The 23,158-nt window shown below is 41.5% G+C and overlaps 1 protein-coding gene across 5 annotated transcripts in view; it reads left to right on the plus strand.

The window, feature by feature from the left end:
• The window catches only part of MAGI1 (membrane associated guanylate kinase, WW and PDZ domain containing 1), a 661,265-nt gene that overhangs the window by 598,539 nt on the left and 39,568 nt on the right, over nucleotides 1-23,158 (plus strand). For 3 of the 5 annotated variants that reach the window (XM_084840464.1, XM_084840465.1, XM_084840463.1), the window contains one exon: nucleotides 6,165-6,381. In XM_084840464.1, coding sequence (XP_084696590.1) covers nucleotides 6,165-6,381 — 217 coding nt within the window. Of the gene's footprint in view, nucleotides 1-6,164; nucleotides 6,382-18,020; nucleotides 18,099-23,158 lie in introns of all 5 variants that reach the window. The other 2 variants (XM_084840461.1, XM_084840462.1) reach the window with 1 other exon arrangement.

Here is a 23,158-nt window from a genome sequence, read left to right on the forward strand (position 1 = left end):
CTGTTTTGGTGCTGCTGCATGCACTGATGCTGTTTGGGGGGTGGGGGCAACCAGGAGAGGTTCAGGGGACCCTGTCAAACCTGGCACTAGCCCTGGATGAATGCATCTACTGCTTCTCACTTTTCCTTCTATGCATGAATAGATGCCACTCACTTCTAATGCAGAAGTGCTGCTCTTGAGGACACCATTGTGTGGGGAGGAAGGGGCTGATCAGGAGCAAATCCTCCTCTCATATCTGTTACTGGGTGGCTCAGACTCTACTAACAGAGAACCCTTGGGAAACCACAATTCCTTTCTGTGTTCAGATGTGTATTTCACCCACCCAGTGGGTCCTTGGAGCTATTGATTGTTCTTTGCCCCTTGACTGTCGTAATGTTAGACCTGTTACTGGTGTGTGTATGTATAAGTAAGAGAGGACCACAGATGAAGTCAGAGAACAAGGTTTGAGAGAGTAATGATCCTGTGGATAAGCAACTTCTGTATTTTACCTGCATACAGCACTTGCTATAATATATCTGCTTTGTAAAGATTAAATGATAGCAAAGACCTTCCTTTGAGCAGGAGTTAAAGTAGGAATCCACAGATTACAAATGGACATCTGACAACTTCCCATAGGTTGTCCACAGGGTGGACATTATGTGACCTCTTCTCCATTCCAGCCATGTGTAACATTTGTGCATAACAGTACAGTTGTATCAGTAAAAGTAAGATAGGTTAGATGCATCATATTTAAAAGCTCCAATATTTTTTTGTGGATTTCATATTCCTCTACAGTGCAAGGGTAGATAAAAGGTTCGTAGCCTAATTCCAACCCTATTCCACTGTATTTTGGCTGAGAACATTTCAGCCACCCTTGGTATTTTCATTTACCCATACCTATATATGCCTACCTTCTCTGTCAACATGACACAACAAGCTGCACCCGGGCAGGTAATTATTGGATTGTAATTTTTGTGAACTGCCCAGAGAGCTTTGGCACATGCTGCTGATTAAAACAAACCACAGTGGCTTATTGAATCATGTGAACCGGCCTGTCATCTCTCCCCCCTCACCTCCTTCTACCCTTGCCCTCCTTCAGCAGTGAGAAGAGAGAGAGAATGGAAATGCAACCTCTGTAGTGCCCATATTGTGATGCTACTCAGGCTTATACAAGCTGAGGTTGCCCTTTCTGTTGCTCTCTGTTGCCCTCTAGAGAAGCAGTGTAGTGCTAATAGCAGCTGCCCTTCCTGGCTTTTCCCTCCCAAGAGGTGAAGGGAGGGAAAGAAGTGTGTGTGTGTGTGTGTGTGTGAGTGTGTGTTACACATACATACATATAACTGCAGCTCCCTTGCTGTATTCTGGGAGTGGAGAAGACAGAAATATGATACTGCCTAACTCCTATTTATTGTCAAGGCTGGAGTAAACTCTTACCTCATGTTTTGCTATTCAGGTTTTTTAAGCGCTGGGAGCTTTTAAAACCAGCTATTTGATCAGATCGTCTTGAAATTTGGCATATGCATTTATGGGTAGGGTTTGTTCTCATCTATAACTCCTGTGACACAAGTGGGAGGACACAAAAGGGCAGCTGAAATGTTTTATGCTGAAGGATTTCAATTCCTTTCAGTTATTACATTTCTGTAGCACCCAATAGCCAAAGTTGTCTGGGTGGTTAAAAAAAACCAAAAATACAACAAAATAAAAACATAATATAAAATCTTTAGCAGACAAGATTTTAAAACAATTTAAAATAGCTATAAACAGTTACAATTAAATACTGGAACCTGATAAAATGAAATGGCTGGGGGTAGAGGACTGTCTTAACCTGGCACCAAAAAGATGAAAGAACTTTGATGAAAAAGCAGTTGTCTGTATTGAAGCAATGTTTCCGCAGTGCTCTTTTTAAATCGTTTCATTAATTTTATTTATTTACAATAAAAGTATTTTATTCATAAATAAATAAATAAATAAATACAATTTATTTTATAGTAAAATAAATGTCTGATGTGGGGGAGGAGGGATTGACCTCAGTATAAGCATCTGAAAACCAGTAGTTTAAAAAATCCGAGGTAGCAGATGTGGTTCAAAATTCCATTTGAAATCTAGAGTTAATTCAAGTCATCTGGTAGTATATCATTTTAAAGAAATGCCACTGATGGGTCAAGAGCGTCAACAGGGGCATCAGTAAAGCATTCCAAAGCAATTTTGCTGTTGGAGTTGCCACGCCTCTCAGCAAACAGCTACATAGAAAACTACTGTTAAAAAATGAAGCATTTCTGTCACAAAGAGCAATACTAAGGATTTCTCAGTTTTTCTTTACTAATTTTTATGTAGTATCTCATTGATAAGTTATGGACTCAGGCTGAGGTTTTGAGTTATTCCATAATAGCCAGCACTGAGTGTCATATTGTCTTGTCCTGAAAAGTAAATAATGTTAGATTAAACATAAAATAGCCCTTGTAATATAGAATGGATTTAATAAACCCCATGATAATAACTGTGAGGAAAGTCAAATTATTTCTATTCTAGCCTTGGCTAGGCTGGTGGCTGATACCTGCCATTTTTGAACTACTTAAAAGTGATTTTGGCACCTTAAATTATGTTAATTAATAGTATTATTTATAAATCACACCAGAAAAGCACTTTATAAAAAACATTTCTTTTCAATATGCTCTAACATGGCATGTGAGACATTAGAGCCAAAATGTATATTTGTGTGAAGAACCCCCAGAGCTCGCCACTTCTGTCTGGGCTTCTCCCAAACGGGAATTGGCCGAATCAGGGCAGCTGTGGAGGCAGCTGATATCACAGAAGACCATCACTCCTCCACCATTTGTGCTGATAACCTTGAGGAGCTTCAGTTGGAAGTGGATGGAGAAAGAGGGGCGTGGCCAGCCAAAGCAGGGGAGAGGGATAACTGGTTGGAAGGCTAGAGAGCTGCAGAGAGCAGCAAGAAGAAAAGTGGGAGGAAAGAGCCAGAAAGGAGAGTGGAAGGTTTAAAGGGGATGGAAGCATGAAGTGGAGGCAAGTAGAAAGAGAAGGGATAGAAGTGACACTGGAGGGGGAGGCTGGGGGACAGAAATACTTTTGTTCCTGGAAACCAGAAGGAGGGAGCTCTTGGGCAAACTACCCAGCCTCCCTGTATTTCTTCAGGAGTAGGCAACCAAACAGGGGATCCTATATCCTACTGGGGAGAACCAGAGCCAAGGTCCCCTAGGATGTCCTGTTAGACTAAAAGCATGAAGTGAAGCCCCAGGAGAAGGAGCAAACTGCCTATGGCAGGAGTGGAGAACCTCTTTTAGCCCAAAGGCCAAATTCAGTTTTTGAGAACTTCTCAGGAGCCATATTCCAGTAGTCGGTGGGGCCACAAGCAAAAGGGATGGACCCAAAATACCAAAACTACCAGCCACTTTTAGCTTAAAGCTCTTACTGCCAATAACTAAGCCTTAGGAGAGGCATTTCAACCTTTCAGAATGGGGAAAAAATTGCACAAACGCCAGGAAACCACCAAATGATCAGTGGTTGGGAGAAAGGGGAGCTCCAGATGGGCAGATTGGGACTGCACTTCATCTCCAGGCCTGACGTTCCACCCTGGGCCTATGGACTAGCCAGAGAGACAAAACCTGAAAGAGAGGAAAAGCACCACACGTATTTCAGAGTCTGAAGGGTTTCTGTGCCTTGAAATAATTTAGAAAGGGGACAGAAGACTGTCATAATAGCCAAGCCGGTGTTGTAACTGGGCTGGAATTGAAAACATTTGGGTGAAAGCATTCTGAGTTTTTCTGTTTTATGGAACCCTTGCATCAAGGTGGGTTTGACATGGCCCTCTCTAATGATCTGCTCAGAATTTATTACAGTTGTACTGGAAATAGTTTTTGTTTTGTTTTTAATGAAAAGGGGGCTAGGCTAGCCCCAAATTATTCCCTCAAACTCCCCCATGTTTACCTTTCTTCACTCTGTTTGCTTATGTTCACTACTCCTTTAGGCGTATATATTTTTGGCACCATTTTTTATAACTGTGTCATGGTCTTCTTTGCTGATTGACTGGAAATGTCATCCCAGTCAGGAATCATGTATCAGCCAAATTCCCACCGACCCATTCAGAGTGAGGGCAATGCTCAGAGATTTCAAAATTCAGACTGATGGCAATGCTTTCTGCCTTAATTCTGAAATGTGTTCAACAAAAACCTGGTAGCCAATTTGGCTACATGGCAGTGTCATAAAGGTGATTTTGAGTGAAGGCTGGAAGCATGACACTCACTCTGAATGGATGTTGTGGAGGGGAGGTCCTGCCAGGATCAGTGCCATCAGGATCAATGCCCAAGGTGGTGGTAAGATGGGCTAGACAATTCTCCCCATTTGCAGGCCTTCCCACAAAGAATCACCAGAAAAAGAGAACACTTTTCACAGCCCATAAACAGGGCTGTGGAATGAGAGGCCCATTTTCAGTAAGCCCTAATTTTTAGCGTCTCCTGTAAAAGACACCTTGGTTCCCGCCTGTAGTATTTGTCATTTCTGTTTTGTCTGTTTTCTTTTGTGGGTTCATCTTGATGAAGGTGAGGATATAAGTGTAAGTGTGTGTGTGTGGTTTTGAATGACATAGAGATCATTTGAACAATCAGAGGGGTTAGTTCAGTGTTTTCAAATGGTCTTCCTGGGGATTCTAGGGTTCCTTCAAAACAGTTTCAAACATTCCTCAGTGGGAACGTTAGCAACAGCAGGCAAGTTTCCCCGAAAGAGGTGGTTCTTTATTACTGTTATACTCTGGCAATCCATTGGTGTAGGAATAGATTGGAAGTGCTGTTGGGCATCCTCAATTTGCATAGGAAAATGACCTTACCCAACAGGCATGTTGAGCACCTCATGTGAATCAACAATGTGACTTAGAAAATATTCCAAAATCTGCTACAGGGCTTTCTTGGCAGATAAATGAGGGGAAGATACCCTAAGTAGAGAGTTTGAAAATCTCCATTTTAATACATGAGGGTATTACGTGCATTGAATGACTTTTCATAATTTATGTGGTGCTTCTAAATATTTTTCCTTGTTTGCAAATGCTTGTAATGAGGACATAGCATTCCTCCAGTACTGGCTTATTGTCACATTGTGTGATATTGTACTGTTGTGGCTGTTGATGTATGGAAGACATGTACACCATATGCACTTGTGCACACTGGTGCTGTACCCCTTAGGGTTGATATTGCTAGTGTTATTATCTGTTGTTATCATTTATTTAGAATGAGAAGCTCCTTTCTTAATTTCTTTTCACTGAACCAAACACCTTAACTACCCCATCTTAAACAATACTAAGTAACATACGTTATCCAGACATTGTAGTTAACGAGAGTCATCCAATGTAATTCCCGCAATGAAGTTTTTGTCTGATGTTTAATGGTCTATTAGAAGTTGACAGAAGTAAAGGGAAATTGGAGATTTGGGAATTTAAATGTCTCACTTGCCCATTATTGGAGCTTGGTTTGCCAAGACTTTTGCCCTGATTCAGCCCAACAGGAGTTGTAAGTATTTCAGCCCAATTTTTCCTAACTTCTTTTCTCTCAACTTCTTTTGCAAGTTATTTAATCTGTGGGTCCAGCTCCCATTCCAGTTAGTTGCTTGCAGCTCTATCATGACTTGTATGAATTTTTGCCCTTCTGCTTTGGATCTGTCCACTGGTCCATCTTTTTGAGGTTAAGCACAGGCCGCAATTAACTTCGTTCTTATGATAGAAAAACGATTGCAGTATATGTGTGGGAATGGCTGAATGACAATATGCACATGTGTACATATAAAACAGAGTGTATTTCTATCTATCCAGTTTTATCCAGTTCCAAGTGGCACTATTTCCCGCTCCTGGGGTATAGATGCTGTTCTTAACAGATAGTGAAAATATATTGAGTCTCTAATCTATAAAGAAACTTTGGTTTGTGTTGTATCTGTTGCATGCTTTTCTCTGTGACAAATGACTATCCTTTTCGTGTGTCACTCTGTCTATCATAGGGGAAATTTACCTGCACTCAGCACAAACTGGAAATGATGGGAGCCAAAAAGTGACTTTATATATTTATTTAGGAGCATGCAGAAATGCTGAACCTAGAGGAAAAACTAAAGGAAATTGCTCACTCGCAGACCATTAACCTTCTTGGGATTTCTACCCCCTCCCTCTTCTTTTCTGGCTTTCTTACTTACAGCAACCACTTGAAAGGAAAGACAGCCAAAACAGCTCTCAGCACAGTGTGTCCAGCCACCATAGCACACACACTGCTTCACCTGTCCATAGCGCTCAGGTGCTTCCTGACTACCCTGCCACTGAAGCACCAGCTGTGGACCAACCAGACAACACTGGGCCAAAGAAGCCAGATCCATTCAAAATCTGGGCCCAGTCCAGGAGCATGTATGAAAGCCGACGTGAGTATCAGATGAGACCTTATTATTCTTGTGGCAGCTCTAAATAACAGTATTCTTTAGCTATTGAAACACTTAGTTTAAGAGGGCACTTTCCTGCACTGGAAAAATAAATACATCTTTTTGTTTGTTGATATGATGCATGAGTGACTGAAGCTATATGTTTCTGGGTATGTGTGGGGGTAGGAGAACACAATGCCAAGAAGCTACAGAAATCAACAAATTGCATGTAGTTCATCGTTTTTGTTGATGGTGAAGGAGCTTTGATTGCCTTCAGTAAGTGAGTTTACAGCATAATTGTGAAAAGCAATAGGCAAGTATTTCCAATATTAATATTTTTTCCTTCTATGCTTCCTTCTCCCTTTTAAGAATCATTTTCTAAATGGGGACATTTCAACCTAACACAATATAAGAAATTGTCCAAATCCCTTTCCATGAAAGGAAAGAGTTGGACATCTTCCGTTGCTTGTAGCTTAGTCCTACAAAAACTTGTGGGCTGTGGTCTTGAGATTCAGTCCCTCAAAGCTCTTAATTAAGGAATTAGTTGAAACGTAATCCTCAGTAGAATGGTTTGGCAACTATGGCAGCCTCTCCCATCCTGGTGCCCTCCAGATGTGTTGGGCTACAACTCCCCAGACAGCTATGCTTGTTGTAGTATAACACATCTGGAGGATATCAGGTTGAGGAATGCTGACCTATGGGAACAGCAAACCCTTTTTACGCCAATTCAGTTATTCCTTTGTATTTCTGTAGCCCTTTCAAAAATGTCCAGTTTGACTATTTGCAGGCATAAAGGTTAAAAAGAAAGAAATAATGTTTCTAAATTAAAGCAAAGCTACAATTTCCTAGCTGACCCAAACGCTGCCAAGCTGTGCTTTCCTTTATCATTATGTACTATTCCAACAATGCAGAGGCCAAATAGATACAGTAAGCAGCTTTTATTTCAGGTATTAATAGACGCACTCCACTAATAATTCAACAGGGTTTTGATTCTGTGCCAAGAATACAAAATGGGTTCCAATCAACCCCTTTTCTGAAAGCTAAATCAACATTCTTTTTCTTCTCAATTGCACTCAGTTAGAGCATTGGTTATGTCTGTGGCATTGTGGAGGGTAAAATGGCTCTGAAGTAGTGTCACATCGCAAAGTGCTGCTCACCATATGTAGACCCGGGGTTTCTGCATAGTTTGTAGTGAGCAAAATGGCTCTAAAACAGAATCAGTTTACATTGTATGTCATTGAAAAAAAGAAATGTAGGCAGAGGCTTTGGAGCTGAAAAGGTATTTGAGCAGCATGACCTCTTACATTTCAGATGTTTCCTTTGCATTATTCATTTCTTTTTCAAGAACATGGCCCATGTAGTACGTACTCAATCCTTTCTCACATGCTATCCTATTTTCAAAGATTGAACATAGATCATGAAGGCTGGTATGAAGTCACTGCAAACATATAAACGCTTTTTACTGGCCTTTTTGATCCATGTTCAAATATTAGTATTTTTAAACCTTTGGAGAAGTGTAGCACCCACCATTTTCTAGCGCAGTAGAAGTCATACTTCCAGGGAAGAGAGCACAAATGTTAGGTTTTGATCTTTTGTGATCAGCCATGGAAGATGTACCATTTTGAATGCAGCAACCTTACCTAGGAAGAGGATGATACCTGCTCACTTTTATTCAAAGTATAGCCACATTTTATAGAACTGTTATTCAGATTAAAATGGCTATTTCCCAAATTGCATGCTGTATTCACAAGATTAGAAAAATACACAAATCCATTAGAGACAAGAAGGTATTCTGAAACCAAAGCTACATTCTATATTAAATGCATGGCTGCTGTTTAAAACAGCATCAGCATATATTTACTTCTCTGCTCCACTTCTGTAAATCTGGGATAATTTACTCGTGTCCTGACATGGTGGCAATTTGTGGCAATTACACATTGGTTGCCCTGTGACTGCAGGGCTGAAAGGAAGCACAGATGGTTCTGCGCCATCGGCCAAGGGACCAAGGGCCCCGGCAGGTTGTGCCCCCTGTCTCCCAGGAGGAACATCACAGCAAAGGGAAGACCAACATGACTTTATCCATCAGCTAGGCAAGCAGCAATTGCAGGGGCTTGCTCCCCTACCACTCCACCACCAGAAAGAGCGCTCAGCTCCACCTGCCAGTTGCCCTGTGACTGCAGAGCTGAAGGGAAACACACTCTGGCTTTTTCCAGTGGCCAAGGAAAAACCATCCTGGCCCCATCCATTGGCCAGAGAAGGAGCAGCTGCAAGGAGCTTGATTCCGCCTCTTTCCCTGCCAGAAGGAACACTCAGCTCCAGCTACTTGTTGTCCTGGGACTATAGAAGCAAGGGCAAAGGATACTCTGCCCCCATCAATCAGCCAAAGAACCAATTCTATTAAATGCAAAGCATCAGCAAAGGAAGATCAGCCTGACCCGAACTGGATATAACTGCCTGCTTATAGCTTTACCACTTCACTCTGTCCTTGAAGAACTCATCTCCCACCTCTATCTTTCCCTTCCCTTCCCTTCCCTTCCCTTCCCTTCCCTTCCCTTCCCTTCCCTTCCGTGCGTTGTCTTTTTAGTTTATTAGCCTGACGGCAGGGCCTGTCTTCCTTCCTTCCTTCCTTCCTTCCTTTCTTTCTTTCTTTCTTTCTTTCTTTCTTTCTTTCTTTCTTTCTTGTTGATTTGGGTCACTTTAATTGTCTGAAAAGCATGTTATCAATTCCACATGTCACCAGGGAAATTCACAACACAGATATCTGAATGTAAGTAAGTTCTGCTAGGTATTATGGGAAGGATTAAAATGTGATTTTTACCATTTTTGGTGTCAGCCGTGCATTTAATGTAACATGTAGTATCTACGCTGAAGGTTTTTGTGCTCTCGTCCTGCAACTTCCACTGCATTACATTTTTGCATCTCTTCCCTTCCCCAACAGCATGCCTGCACTGTCATTGTGCACTGTCATTGTCTATGACCCCCTACAGCTATTTAGTACCAGCTAAACACTTAATTAGAAATTAGCTAATTAGTCATTAGGATTAGCTCAGCAGTATTAACTCCTGCCTGTTCTGCTTTTTTTCTTTTTTCTTTTTTAATTGTGCTGGGGAAGGTGCTGCGGGACACAGCTGCTTCCCAGCCCTCTTACCCACATATCGAGGCAAAGCAAATTGTACACATTTTTAGTAGTAATTGGGGTATATCTATATTTTAACTTCATTTGTGCAAGTAGAATAGATCTTGAAAGCTGGTGACTGCTTACTTCTGAAGTTTTCCCTAAATATCTTTCCACAGATCCCTTCTTATCTTTTCTCACTGTGCTGTTTATCATATCTATTTGCCACTCCACTGTGCCTTGCTGTAGTTGGTTGGAAATCTGTTTCTAGTCTGATACAGCAAACTGTAGCAATCGCACAACTATGTCCTATAAAAACTTTGTTCAGAAATAAAATTTGTTGATATATGGGAACGAGGAAGGTTTGTCAGTCAAGGCATGTTTCTCATTCAGAGTGTGAGAAGACCGTAGGTTCAGATGAAAGTTAGGCAAGTGGCTAGCCACTCTAAGAAGCAGGATACTGGCCTGAACCAGCAGACCTCTTCTTATGTTCTTAACTCTGTTTCTTGGCTTAACAGTCTGGCCTGAAGGAGTACCTAAAATAAGAGCAAGGGATGGCACACCATTCATAAAGCTCTCTTTGAACCTTCTGATGGTAGATATGGGAGCATCTGTATCGGTAGTGGATTTGGTTCCTTCCTCAGATGCTTCATCTTGTATTAGCAAATTTCCAAGACCTTGAAGCATGGGTTGGGTCCAGATTTAGGCATGTGCAACAGGTCTGGGGAAAGCAGACTTCCCTGGCTTCTCTTCCCTACAGCAGCCCACCTAGCTCTCCCCTATCCCCCCCGTGCTCGCAGAGGGTTGGGGGACCTAGCAAAATGGTATATGCTGTGGGATGGGGGAATGATGGGGAGGGGGAATTCCTGAAAATTGGGTGGAGGAGCACCTTCCATGAGCAGGGCTGCACTGCAAGCACATAAATTTGGATCCAACCCAATATGTTACTCCTGTATGAGACATGCTCTTAAGTATACTAGTAAGTAACTCCACATACTTTTCTTTTTCCTTCTAGCTATGGGCTCCTCTATACTAAGCTTCTGTATGAGGCAAGACGCTTTGCATATGTAACATAGAACTACTACCACTCTTTGCAAAGTCTCGAAGGAAGGATAGGGAATTAATGGAAGGGAAAGGTGTTCACTTTATTGTAAACATGTTTTTGTACATTTTTCCCAATTTATGAAAATAGGGTTTTATTGATAATAGCTAATTAGTTAGCATACTTATACATTTCTTTACATTTCTAAGTTATCTCCCTCCAAATTATGATGCCAGTAATATGGGTTGCCAGTTAAAAGTTCTCAGTGAAGGCACCTTCTGTACTGGCAGTACCCTGCAGGGTATGGTTAAAGGGTATGGTAGAGCCATTTTACATTGTTATCAGCAATATCAGAGTATGTCTCCATTATAATCTGAATGGAAAGATTTTTTCTGAAGGAGTATCTTTTTATTTCTTGGATTGTACACGTGGACATTTTTCTGACACTTCTTACGGTACTTCCTTCACTGTGAGTGATCTTATTCTCATTCCTCATTAAACCAATATTAGAGATTAATTCATTCATCTTTTGCTTCATTTTTAACAAAATCATCCCCAAAATATATTAGAGCTGAATGTAATAAATTTTATCAATTTATTAATTGCAAATTTAAAGCTGCATATTGTGAGTCAGATCTGTGCCCACTACAAGTATGTTGAGCATGCCACTAAGAGAGCAATGCTGTGGTCCCGGAGGCCATTCCAGGGACCGTAAGAACTACTGGAGTTCCTTTCCCGAAGCCATAGACACTCCTACGAGCTCAGGAGGGGGACTGCACAATCTGATATCTCCCCCACCCTTGTTCCCCGCCTCCTCACAGCTACTGCAAAAACCAATCAGCTGCTTTCTGAGGTCATGGAAGCAGCCTCAGAAGACCTTGTAGAGGTCCAAAAGGGGGAGTTCATGCAAACATGGAGGGGAGAGAAGAGGCTAGGATCCAAGAAATCCTATGGCCTCTCCTGCCTCAGTGCCATCCCCGCCAGCATGTCTCTGCTATATGGCCTCAGAGACCCATCTGGGGGGAGCAGGGGAGGTAGGATGGAGAGGCTTCCATCTAGCAGGCAGCAATTGTGCACTAAACAACCTATTGGTATCTATTAATTCATGCACTCCCAGACTGCTCTTCAAGGCCCTAGGCCCTAGATTCATGGCTCAAGACCCAGTATTCCTGACAGCATTTGGGTTCAGCTTAATTCATTTAGTTATGCTGTTAATAAAAATAGAATACGAATTACATTCCAAACACAGAATTTTCTGAAACTGTGTTTATTTTTTTAAAAAAATGCAACAACACAGTACTATTTAAAAGTGATAGGTTAATTAGCCAACTACATTCCAAATTTTAAGCCAAACTTAAGATAAAATATTCACTATTACTTCAAGCAATGTATTTAAGGTGATTTCCCCCAACTGATCATTCTTTGCCTGTGGTGTTTCGTTATGAGTCTAAGTGTAAACATGTCAGTATTATTATGTATTAATGAGATTATTAACTGAAATTTGGCTTGATTTTTAACCAATTAACAGAGTAACAGCGCAATCGTATGGTCCCTGAGAAAGTCTTCCAGGAACCATAGGATATAGTGGAGTTCCTATCCCCAGGCCACAGACATTTTTCAGGAGGGGAAATTCAAATGGAGAATTCCCCCCCTTGCACTCCTTGCAGGTGCCATGGTAAGTTCCATGGTGGCTGTAGCAATCACAGAAGACGGTCAAGGAGAGTAGGAAGGAGACATCCAAGTAGGCTGGGACGGGAGGGGACGGAGAGGACATGGGTCCGCAGAATCCACAAGCCTCTCTGTTCCCAGCCAACCCCCTCCCCTGAGGTAAGCCAGCAAGCTAGATGGCTCAGAGACCCATCCAGCTTAAAATAGCTGAAGGATGGGAGGCAGAGCCCTCCACCTATAGAGCGTCAATCCATAAGGATTGTGCTCTAAAACACCTTTAAAAGTTACCGGCCCTATACTCCCATAAAACAATGTTGTTATTCTTTGCCTTTTAGAGGATATATACTAGGTTGTTCTGTAGCAGAAATCAAAGTCAGAGAGACCACGGAGTCTACTACTACAGTTCCATTTTTTGTCAGGCATTCAGTCTGTCTAGCGCAGAGCAGTCAACCCTAATTGATTGCAGTAGCCCTAAATTTTCAACAATGGTATTTTCTTGTCCTCTTTCTAGGGATTGATTCTGAGGTCTGATGCATGTTTTACCACTGAGCATATGGTCCAGTTCCTCATATGAGGGGCTGATTCAAACAACAATCCAGAGGGACATGGAGCTGAATTTTATTCTGAGAGTTTTCCTAACAGCAGCTGGTTCCAGGCAACCCCCAACTATATTCTATCCTCTATTTAAGAAGCTTCAGAAGCTGTTTATTTAGAAACTTCAGCATGTTTGTAGATGCTCTTTTGTCCCCTGGGTTTTCCTTTAATCAGTTTTCAAACTGAGTTCAAATAATACTTTCAGCATACCCTGGGTAATGATAGGGAAATTCTTCACGAACCAATGCAAAAAATCAGGAGTGGATGTGGGTGGTCCATTTGTACCCCTGTATTGCTTTGGCCTTTGAGCCAGTATTCAGTGTAAGCAGCTTACCAAGTGCATTGTAGAATATTAGTTTGGGTGTATATAATAGAATATTATATTGGGTGCAGCCTGTTTATAAGCCCCATGTTTGCGTACAGAAGATCTGTTTTGATGTTTGGAATCCATCTTGGCAATGGAAGATAAATCATGTTAAGAATGCAGCTTACTTTGCAGAGGCAAATGAGGGTGAAGAGCACTGTCTGCATATGCCTCCATCCTGGCAGTCTTCCCAGGAATGACTTTCACTCACAGTCCTTTCCGTATTTAAGGCAGGGATACTGGCAATATCTTAATCCTGCGGAGTAAAAATAGCATGCTCCCTTTTCCCTAAAGCACTGGCCAGGCTGCTGAAGCACTCCTGCATGAGGACAAAGCTATTCCTACAGAAGAAGCTGGTGGTGCAGGATTTATCCCCAGAGGGACACTTGAGAGTTCCTGTTAACATCACAACTCTTAATGTGCTAATCCACATTTTTCTTAAAGGAGCGTTTTGATTCTGTGATTTTTCACACGCCCATTTTAGATTGAAGTAGGATTCCATTCTGATGCTATAGGCACATTTTAGCAAACCTTTAAGCGTTTGTCACTGATTTGCTGATGTGAAATTGGCACACCGGAACATCATTTTAAGTCACAGAGAATCAGCTGTTACCTTTTTTTTTTTTTTTTAACTGTGATGGGAGGACATATTCTAGACAGGGTCGCATGTATTGTATGAACCTGAGATTGGAACAGCTATCAGAGAAGCTGGAACTCCTCTAGAAAATGCTTCTGTCTGGAAAAAAAAAAGGCGAAACACTTTGATCTATCAGGGAATTAGGCAGGAGTAATTAGGATGCAGTGATTGCCTGCAGGTCATGCCCTTGGAGGTTCAAGCAATTTCTGGTGTAGATAAATCCAAGGGCAGCAGCATTACTTCATATTTCTAAGGCCTTTTCCTGTGCCTCAGCCATGAAGACTCTTGTGTCAGCACCGCAATACTTCCACATTTTCCCAAAATGAAAACACAGTTGTTGCCTAATATACCACAGGTGCTACAAAAATGGCTTGTTGGAGTTATTTATTTAAAATGTTTTATTCTTTTGGGGGGGTGGGGGTGGGGATATAGGATCTATATGACATGGTTCCAGAATCTTTAGTCTGTGATGATGGAAATACCTTCTTTTATACCTTGGAGACCACTGTGATTTATGAGATCTGCAGTACCAAGGTCTAAATCACAGTTTAGTTATGTCATCTTCAGCCAGTCTTAATTCTCCTTCTATAAAATGGGAACAATAATTATTACCTAGTCTGGAGGGGATATCTTACTGGAATATTGTAAAACTGTTGTTGTTGTTCTTCAGTCATTCAGTCGTGTCCGACTCTTCGTGACCCCATGGACCATAGCATGCCAGGCCTTCCTGTCCTGCGCTCTCTCCCGGAGTGTGCTCAAGTCCATATTCATTGCATCGGTGATGCTATCTAGCCATCTCATCCTCTGCCGTCCCCTTCTCCGTTTGCCTTCAGTCTTTCCCAGCATCAGGGTCTTTTCCTGAGAGTTTTCTCTTCGCATTAGGTGGCCAAAATATTTGAGCTTCAGTATCTGTCCTTCCAATGAGCACTCAGGGTTGATTTCCTTTAGGATGGACTGAACTGACCTCCTTGCAGTCCAGGGGACCCATAAGAGTCTTTTCCAGCACCACAGTTCGAAAGCATCGATTCTTCGGCACTCAGGCTTCCTTACAGTCCAGCTCTCACAGCCATACGTTGCTACTGGGAAAACCATAGCTTTGATTAGACGGGCCTTTGTCGGCAAGGTGATGTCTCTGCTTCTTACTATGCTGTCTAGGTTTGCCATAGCTTTCCTCCCAAGGAGCAAGCGTCTTTTAATTTCATGGCTACAGTCACCATCTGCGGTGGTCTTGGAGCCCAAGAAAATAAAATCTGTCACTGCTTCCATTTCTTCCCCTTCTATATGCCAGGAAGTGAAGGGGCCAGATGCCATGATCTTCGTTTTTTTAATGTTGAGTTTCAAACCAGCTTTTGCACTCTCCACTTTCACCTTCAACAAGAGGCTCTTTAGATCTTCTTCACTTTCTGCCATTAGGGTGGTATCGTCTGCATATCGGAGGTTGTTGATAATTCTCCCGGCAATCTTAATTCCGACCTGTGATTCATCCAACCTGGCGTTTCTCATGATGTACTCTGCATATAAGTAAAATAAGCAGGGCGACAATATACAGCCTTGTCGTACTCCTTTCCCAATTTTGAACCAGTTGGTTGTTCCATGTCCGGTTCTTACTGTTGCTTCTTGACCCTCATACAGGTTTCTCAGGAGACAGGTAAGGTGGTCTGGTACTCCCATGTCTTTAAGAATTTACCACAGTTTGTTGTGATCCACACAATCAAAGGCTTTAGTGTAGTCAATGAAGCAGAAATAGATGTTTTTCTGGAATTCTCTTGCTTTCTCCATAATCCAGCGAATGTTGGCGATTTGATCTCTAGTTTCTCTGCCTCTTCAAAACCCAGCTTGTACTTCCGGTAGTTCTCGGAAGCCCAAACTTGGCAAAAATGAAACACACACAGCCCTTTGCTTCTACGTACCTAGACTACTCAGCTGGCAGTTTCTTAAGAGATGGTCAAATTGTGGCAACAATGTTCTGTTTGCTTTTTTCCTCTTAATGTACATCAATTCAGTCGCCCCTTTTTGTATACTAGGCAACTGCTAACATGATCTGTGTGTCTGACAGCATTATTTTCAAGAACTATCCTTTGCCTATTCAGAGAGAGAAATCTCAAGTAAATAAGGCAAACACAGTGCCTAATTCTCAATTTTTGTTGTTTTAGTCTTAAACTTCTTTGAGGATTGCTACAATCTGTTGTTGTGCTGCTGCTTTGCAAATCTGCCGTATCCTACGTATGGCCATCTGTCAAAACAGCAGTGACAAAATGAATTAATCTGAATTGGCAGATGTGTTAATGAGCCCCTTTGAAGGGCTTAAGCATGTTTTAATTAAAAGCAAAGCAGAATAGGGTCGAGGCTTTCTAAAGCTTTTAAAACATTGCAGTTTTTTAATATTTGGATTTTATTTTCAGTCACACAATAGATTTGTTGTGTGCAAATTAGATAAAATAAAAAGCACATGAAGCAATTCCTTCATCCATAATTAGACTTAACAAACATGAGCACAATGTAACTTAGGAAATCCTGATGAGGCAGCCTTTAAAACAAAGTAATTGTGTGTGGGGGGGAGTGCGTGTGTGTTTTAAGTGTTTACCCATTTTACTGCTATGAAACAAAACAGCTACATTTAAACATCTTTGTAAATCTTTATCATCTTTTAAAGTAATGCCTTTGTTGTAGACCAAGGGGCAAAATTATTGCAGGCTGTGTTCATTGTCATACTGGATCATGTTTATGTGATCCAGTGGCTATGGCATCATCTCTTACTCTAAAAATATAGATTCAGCTCCCTGCCAGTGTGGGGAAAGAGGGGTCAGTGCCTCTTAAATTCATAGAAACTGGGCTTGTGAGTAAGCTTTCATAGTCCAACCCTGTCAAGAGTCTAAAATTGGGAGCAAAGACAATTTTGGGAGCTATCATAGCAAAGAGAGCCTGGGCAGAAGGAGCCTAACAGAGTGTCTGACTGTGGTAGTCCATGGCTGGTCACATCCAGATCAAATTACTGCAGTGCATCATACGTGTGGCACTAATATCTTCAAAGTACAAAGGAACTTTTGTGTGAGGATGGTACACCAAGGTTCATACTTGGAAGGGGTGAAGGTGGGAAAGCTCAATGTCACTCCCTCTAACAGCAAACTCAGACACTGAATGCCAACAGGATATGCACCCAAAAGGGGCTACTGAGGAATAAGAGGGAGGTATCAGCATGCTTTGGGGGAATATTGAGTATTGCAGAAGTACAGAAAATACACACACACACACACACACACACACACACTTTAAAGCTTATATTGTTATGGCCTAGTGTTAAAAACAATAAAACCAAACTGAATGAATTTTTTTTAAAAGCAACCTAAGGGGACAACTCTTACCCAAAAAAGCCCTGTGAGGATATGCTCAGTAGCTGCAGAATATTGAGTGTCTGTTGGAAAAGGAAAACACCTTGTGGGGAATTGTGTAGGAGGGAGGAGAGCATGACTTGACTGGCTGGAACCTTTGAGCAGAAGCAATAGTGATAGGTGAGGATAGACTGGAACATTTTGTTGCAGGTCCAACTTGTATGTTTCGATCCTGATTCATCTATTTGGAAGCCTGAACCTACTTCCGCTATCTAATATGTTTATCATCAGCACAGTCTACATTGGTATAAGGAATCTTTTGCTACTTAATAACTTTTCTTCATAGACAGCTATGAAATATAGAAGTATGATAAAATAATGTGAGAATCAGCTTTCCAACTACTGCAAGTGTTCTAAGTTCTGCAAGTGTTCAAAAATTTACCCATCCTCCTACTGCTTCTAGTTACTTTCCATTTTAAAAATGGTTGGTGTTTTTTTTTTAAACAGCATCTTATTGAAAAGGTTTCAGTATAATTTTCTTGTGTGAATAGCGTTTGTTTCCTAATGCAGCAGATGTGTGCTGTCAAAAGTCTGTGAGCTCTTTTGCAATAGCAGAAACATTTCATGGTGACTTTTCTGAAACCCAGTTTGAAAATATTTACAGTGATGCATATTGTATTTTGGTGAACTAGTTTTCACACCAGATATTTCCAGTATCTATAGGCCTGGCAGAACAGGTAGGTATGTTCTAATCCTTAGGAATTGCGACCTTTTCTGAGGTAATAGGTATGAAAGCTGAATCAGAGCTGTTATCAGTCAACACTAAACTGAAATGACAAGCAAGAAAACAAATTCCATTAAGCTTTGCAAAATGTTAAAATTAATGTTCACAGCTATGTCACCTTCGCCTGCGACTGGACTGAGCAAGGGTGAAAGAGAGAGAGAAATCAATTCCACGAATTTTGGAGAATGTAAGAATGAGCTGAGAACTTTATATCTGTCTTGTTGTCCATCTTGTGGTGGTGTTTGTGATTGGGGACAATTCATATGGGTTGGGTGGGGTTGAAGCATGAAGGATAATGAAGTTTCAACACGCTTTCCTCCACATTCCATTGGCAAGCAGCAGAACAGAAAAAACTTCTAGCACAAGGGACAGTTCTGGTTTTGTTCCCTAAGATTTACCTGAATACTCCTAGCTGAAAAAAAACTTTACCTGTAGTGTTTTGGTATCATTTTCTCATCACCTTTTCAAAACTCATTTTATTACTTTTGCAATGGAGTCCATGAGAGTTTGTCAGTAATGGGCCAGCATGGATTACCCTCAAGCCACTGGTGTTAGAATTGTTCCTTATGTCATGGGGGAAGAATTAAGAAATTCAGTCATTGTAAAATGCACCAATAAAATGACTCTATTAAAAAAAAAAAAAATTGAGGCCCTGTAGTCAAATATGCTTTGACTTTAATTAGGTTGGGTTTGAATTACATATTTTATGATTATGCTCAGCAGCATCTAAGTGTGCTAATCAGTCTTCAAGCACTGATTTACAATTTGATGAAGCAAACAAAGTAAAATAAACCATGCTGGGAAAAAATCAACTGGGAATAATGTGTTTGGAACACTCTTCACAAAAGTCTTCCTGTTCATATGACTAGTTTTCTTCTGTTGCCACATGTTGCATGCCAATTTCCATAGTTGCACCTGGAGAAATCTCAGATACATTGTGAGGCTGTCATGTGCGATAACATCCAAATGATCAGCCTATGGGTGCAGGATCAGCCATTTTGCACCATCAAGTGGCCTCCTAAGCAAGTGGAAAACATTTGTGCCAGCCAGGACTGGGGGTGAGATTTGTTTGGCGAGCAGTCTGGTCGGATGCTAATTTAGTCATGTAATTGGACCAATCAATGCAAAAGGCTGTAAAAGAGTTTTGTTTCACTTTTGTTTGTGTTGTGCATGTGTGTGTTTGTGATTCACCATGCTGCTATCCTATTAATATCACCTTTTGTTAGGAATGCAGTGTTAGAGTATGTCAGCTTTAATGAAAGGAAGGGGTATTAGAGGCTTCCCCGTCTTGTCTTCTTGTACTGCATTGATCTAAAGGCCTAGCCAAAATGTAAGCTTGGGGTCACACATGCTGGGTTTTCGATTTTGAATCGATTGTTTCAAACCAAATTTATCATTAAATGTTCTAGCCATGGGCCACAAAAATTAAAATTCACAACAACAGGTGGATAACCATAATTGCAAAGGCAGATCCATGAAAAGATTCTATGAAACACACAAGAATCAATGAATGAATCATTAATGTAAGTGGAATAAATGACTAAGCATACAAAACCCTAAACAATATGCTGGAGCAAAAGAACTACTTAACCTTGAAAATGTCATCTTCCTTATAGCAAATCACTTCCTTAGGAGTAAAGTCTTTGTGAATAGTCACTGCAGTCAGCATGACATAAGCTACCCTATTTACCGTAATACTACCTTTACCATCTAAGAATAGCTCTCTTATGAGTTAGAGCTGCAAAAGGGGCATTATTCAAGATCAGATCTAACTATTTATTTATTTATTTATTTCTCTACCACCCAATAGCCGAAGCTCTCTGGGTGGTTCACAAAAATTAAACGTTTCTAGCTGAATCACACAAAGAGTATGATAGGAATACATAAACCTTCATTTTAGTATAATGCAGAACCTAATGTAGTACACTTGCATTTCAAGAGGAAACAGAAGGTAAAAGCTTTGGCTATGGCGGGACCATTGTAGAGTTGACAAATGGAAATATGCAAAGAGATACTGAGAAAAAAAAAGTTTCATGCTTCAGTACCAGCAGAAGTTACTTTGTTTTTATCAGACAAGGTGTATATTCTTAACTGGTTTGGCCTGACCTCCAATGTGAGGCATTGGAAGAGAACCTCGACTATCTTTCTTTGGCTTTGGGAATCTAAAGGCAGTGACAAACACCAATTAACTTAGGATGCAGTCCACCTCCTGTTGGAATTAGTGGCAAAGTTCACAGATTTTAATACAGTTGCACTCACATTGTTTAAATTGGGCTGCTGTAAGACAGAGTCACTATTTCCAGCAAATAGCCTTCATCCAGCTAAGGTTTAACTGTTCCAGTTATGGACTGTGATGATATTTATTGCCTTATTATTCTGTAATTGTATTTAGAAGATTGTTGGGCCATGGCTCAGTGCGCTAATACACGCGAGTTTTAAAAATATCTTAGCTTAATAAACACCAGTCAATTAAGATGATCGTGCATACAAAATGTACACACAAATCAGTGGTTGTAAAACATTGTAGAAACTAGCACATGTCTGCCTTTTTTCATTTCTGCTCATTCAGTTTATGCATTCATTTAGTACTCCTGTTTGAGTAAACTTCAGTTGTGAACCATTGGCAAGGAATAGCAGCTTAGAAATCTTAGCCAGATCCGTCTGACGGAGATGGAACAGTGAGCTCAGTGCTGACAGCATAGCTCCTCCTTAATGTAACATAATCTCCAATAAACTGATCCTGCAGTACTTGTATTTAAGCTGATTTGATTTCATTAGCTTCCCCACCAACATCCCAAAGTATAGCCATTTGGCTTGATGGGTGAAAAAGCCAAGATTAGAGGAATGTTTCTGTGATGCTTTTGCAAGCTGGTTGGGTTCAGCCTATGCCAGCTCTCATCCTTCCACTGATGGGGATGATTGTTGCACTGGTATGGATCAGGCACTAAGTATGACCTACTTCACATTGTCAACGTGATTTTGTCCTTGATGAAAAAGTAAATATACAATCTAGTAGGCATTCATGAACTTGCAGGGCGCTGTAGCACCCAATTGAGGTTATAGAGCTGCAATTTTATTTTTCTATATTTAAAAGATTTATATACCACTTCCAGGGTGGTTTGCAAAAAACAAGATAATACATAAATAAAATATAACAAACAACATGTTGAAAGAATTAAAAAAAAATACGTTGAAAAGCTCGGGGGAAAAATCCTGCTGCAAGGATAGCAATGTTGGCCCCAAGCAGGCCTCCCTGGTGAGGGTATTCCACAAACAGGACACCACCACTGAGAAAGTTCTCTCTCATTCTCTGGTTGCCACCCACATTACCTCAGATATATAGAGGGAGGAGAGCCTCCAAAAATGCACCAGCAGGTTCCTAAGGGAACAGGTGTCCCCTCCTGTGTCTTAAGCCATCCAGGGCATTAAAGGTGAGCAGCAGCACTTTGAGTTGTGCTTTGGAATCATCCTCAAGCCAGTGAAGTTATTTCAGTGTGAGTGAGATACGTTGCTGCTGACCAGTCCTTAGTCAACAGCCTAGAAGCTGCATTTTGAACTAACTGAAGTTTCCAAATAGTCTTCAAAGCTGTACCCATTTAAAATGTACTACAGTAGTCAATCCTAGGTATTACCAAAACATAAATCGCTGTGATCAGGATATTTCTATCCAGGAAAGCCACAACTAACACATCAGCCTAAGCTGATTGGCACGTCTTGGGCTCCCTGACATAGCTGCATCCTGGAACACCCACAGACTCCCAACTTGATTCTTTAGGAGAGCGTAACCCCATCCAGGACAGGTAGAACACTGTCTCTGAACAGACAAACCACTTACCCACAGCGCCTTCATCTTGCCAGGATTCATTCAGTTTATTGGCCTTCATTCAGACATTTACTGATTCCAGGCATGGGTTCAGTGTTTCCACTACCTCACCTGAATCTGATTTTTAACAAGGGGTAGGGGGAGAGCTGGGCATCATAAGCATACTGCTGGCAGCAGTTTCTCCCAGCAATTTCATGTAATGCTAAAATTTATTTATTAATTAAATTTATTAATCGCCCATCTGGCTGGCCACCCAGCCGCTCTGGGCGACATACAAGCATATAATAAACACTTAAAACAATAAAATGGTACAATAAAAACATTTTCTAAAATACCCTAACCCTCCCCAAATGCCTGCCTGAACAACCACGTTTTTAATGCACGGTGGAAGCTCATTAAAAGGGCATGGCAGAGTCCCCTAGGGAGGGAGTTCCACAGAGTGGGGGCCACCACAGAAAAGGCCCTCTCCCTCATCCCCACCAGTCTAGCTGTCCTGGCTGATGGGACAGACAGAAGGCCATCCAAGGCTGATCTTGTTAAGCGGCCTGTCTGGTGTTGCTGGAGGCGCTCCTTAAGATAGGCTGGGCAGGAACCATATAGGGTTTTAAAGGTCAAAACCAACACCTTGAATTTGGCCCGGAAAACAACTGGTAACCAGTGCAACTCCTTCAGCACTGGAGTGATGTGATCTCGCCGGCGGCTGCCTTTAATCAGGCGAGCCGCCACGTTCTGTACCAGCTGCAGTTTCCGAACCGGCTTCAAGGGTAACCCCACGTAGAGCGCATTACAGTAGTCTAAACGAGAGGAGACCAGGGCATGTACTACTGATGGGAGCAGGCTCGGATGGCCTTCTCTCTGTTCCATCAGCCAGGACAGCTAGGCTGGTGAGGACGAGGGAGAGGGCCTTCTCTGTGGTGGCCCCAACTCTGTGGAACTCCTTCCCTAGGGAACTCCACCATGCCCCCTCCTTAATGAGCTTCTGCCATGCATTGAAAATGTGGTTGTTCAGGCAGGCATTTGGGGTGGGTTAGAGTATTTTTAGACAATGTTTTAATGTGTGATTTTACTGTTTTAAACTGTATTGTTGTACATCACCCAGAGTGGCCAGGTGACCAGCCAGATGGGCGATTAAGAAATTTAACAATAATAATAATAAAAAAATTGAAAGCCTCTAAGAGGTCCAGGATAATAAGCAGGGTTGCACTTGGCCTTCTTCTCCCAGCATAGGCTATCCATAAGAGTGCCCAAGGCAGTCTCTGTACCAAAGCTAAGCCTAAAACCAGATTGAAATGGGCCTGGATAATCACTCTCATTCAAGAGCACCTGATCTTGAATACTTACAACCCACTTGAGTTCCTTGTCGAAGATGGGAATGATAGTGACTGGCTGATGATGGTTAAACTTCTCAGGGTCCAGGGAGGGTT

The sequence above is a fragment of the Heloderma suspectum genome, chromosome 2 (assembly GCF_057233095.1).
Source record: "Heloderma suspectum isolate Gila_16-S chromosome 2, 16-S_ref, whole genome shotgun sequence".
Classification (NCBI taxonomy): domain Eukaryota; kingdom Metazoa; phylum Chordata; class Lepidosauria; order Squamata; family Helodermatidae; genus Heloderma; species Heloderma suspectum.